This window comes from Ceratina calcarata, unplaced genomic scaffold (assembly GCF_001652005.2).
Source record: "Ceratina calcarata isolate Rehan_Ccalc_2016 unplaced genomic scaffold, ASM165200v1 scaffold1425, whole genome shotgun sequence".
Taxonomy (NCBI): domain Eukaryota; kingdom Metazoa; phylum Arthropoda; class Insecta; order Hymenoptera; family Apidae; genus Ceratina; species Ceratina calcarata.
In genome coordinates this window covers 6052-7251 of record NW_017135389.1, presented here as the reverse complement: position 1 = coordinate 7251, position 1200 = coordinate 6052, and the positions used below count along the sequence as shown (strand labels likewise).

Sequence of the window (1200 nt, the reverse complement as noted above, 5' to 3'; positions counted from 1 at the left end):
ATGACTATCGGTTAAAAAAAAATAACAATAATATGAAAGATGGTGAAGCAACAACACTATCCGAAATATATTGTTTTTTTTCTGTGTCATTTCTAATGACACGCAACAAGAAGTTGTCCTTAGGGGAATACTGGAGTAGAGACAAACTCCTGCGTAGTGATATTTTTGGAGAGATTATGCCTAGAGATCGCTATTTTAAATTGTTATCTATGCTACATTTCAACCAAAATATCACATCTACCAATGATAAATTATATAAAATAAGGAACGTGATTGATATGCTCCGAAAAAATTTCAGTAAATCATTTTATCCGTACCAAAAATTATGCATCGATGAAAGTTTACTTCTATATAAAGGGCGGCTTTCATTCAAACAATACATTCCTTCAAAAAGAAGTAGATTTGGGATAAAATCATTTATTCTTTGTGATTGTCGAACTGGTTATATACAGGATCTTATTGTTTATGCCGGATCATCGACTATGATCAACAGCCAAAATAAGAAAATCGGAAAATCGGGAGCGATAGTAGAAGCACTAATGGCGCCCTATCTTGGAAAAGGACATACAGTTTTCCTAGATAATTGGTATTCAAGTCCAGCCTTGTTTAATTTCTTACATAATAATCATACAAATGCGTGCGGGACCGTAGCAAAAAGGCGACAAGGAATGCCAAAGATTACTGATACACTGAGAAAAGGAGAGGCATCTTCCCGTTCAACTGAAAATTTATTAGTTATAAAATGGATGGATAAAAAAGAAGTGTATATGCTATCCACTATGCATACTTCAGAGTTTGCAACGGTTGTCAGGCGTGGAGGAAAAAAAATTATTCAAAAACCTCTATGCGTCATAGACTATAATAATTGTATGGGTTCAGTCGACAAAGCAGACATGGTGCTAAGCACTATAAATTCGACACGGAAATCTCTAAAATGGTACCGTAAATATTTTTTTCATTTGCTGGACATATGCGTGTGGAATGCATATTGTCTTTATAAGCATAACACGCGAAAACCGATATCTATGGCCAAATTTCACTTGAATTTAATCCGACAAATACTGCAAAAGTATCGTATGAATATGTCTTATCATCATCAAAAAAGCAAGAACAATCCATTAAGACTAATAGAACGGCATTTTCCATCACTATATAAACCACAAAGAAAAAACCGAAATAGAAGGTGCGTCGTCTGCACGG

The 1200-nt window shown here is 34.6% G+C and overlaps 1 protein-coding gene across 1 annotated transcript; it reads left to right on the top strand.

Moving 5' to 3' along the window:
- Positions 1 to 8: 8 nt before the first annotated feature.
- Positions 9 to 946, top strand: LOC108630410 (piggyBac transposable element-derived protein 4-like; the record flags this gene model as incomplete). Its single annotated transcript, XM_018033715.1, has 2 exons — positions 9 to 763; positions 880 to 946. Coding segments are annotated over 2 exons (822 nt in total), but the record flags the coding sequence as incomplete, so codon positions are not given.
- Positions 947 to 1200: the final 254 nt, after the last annotated feature.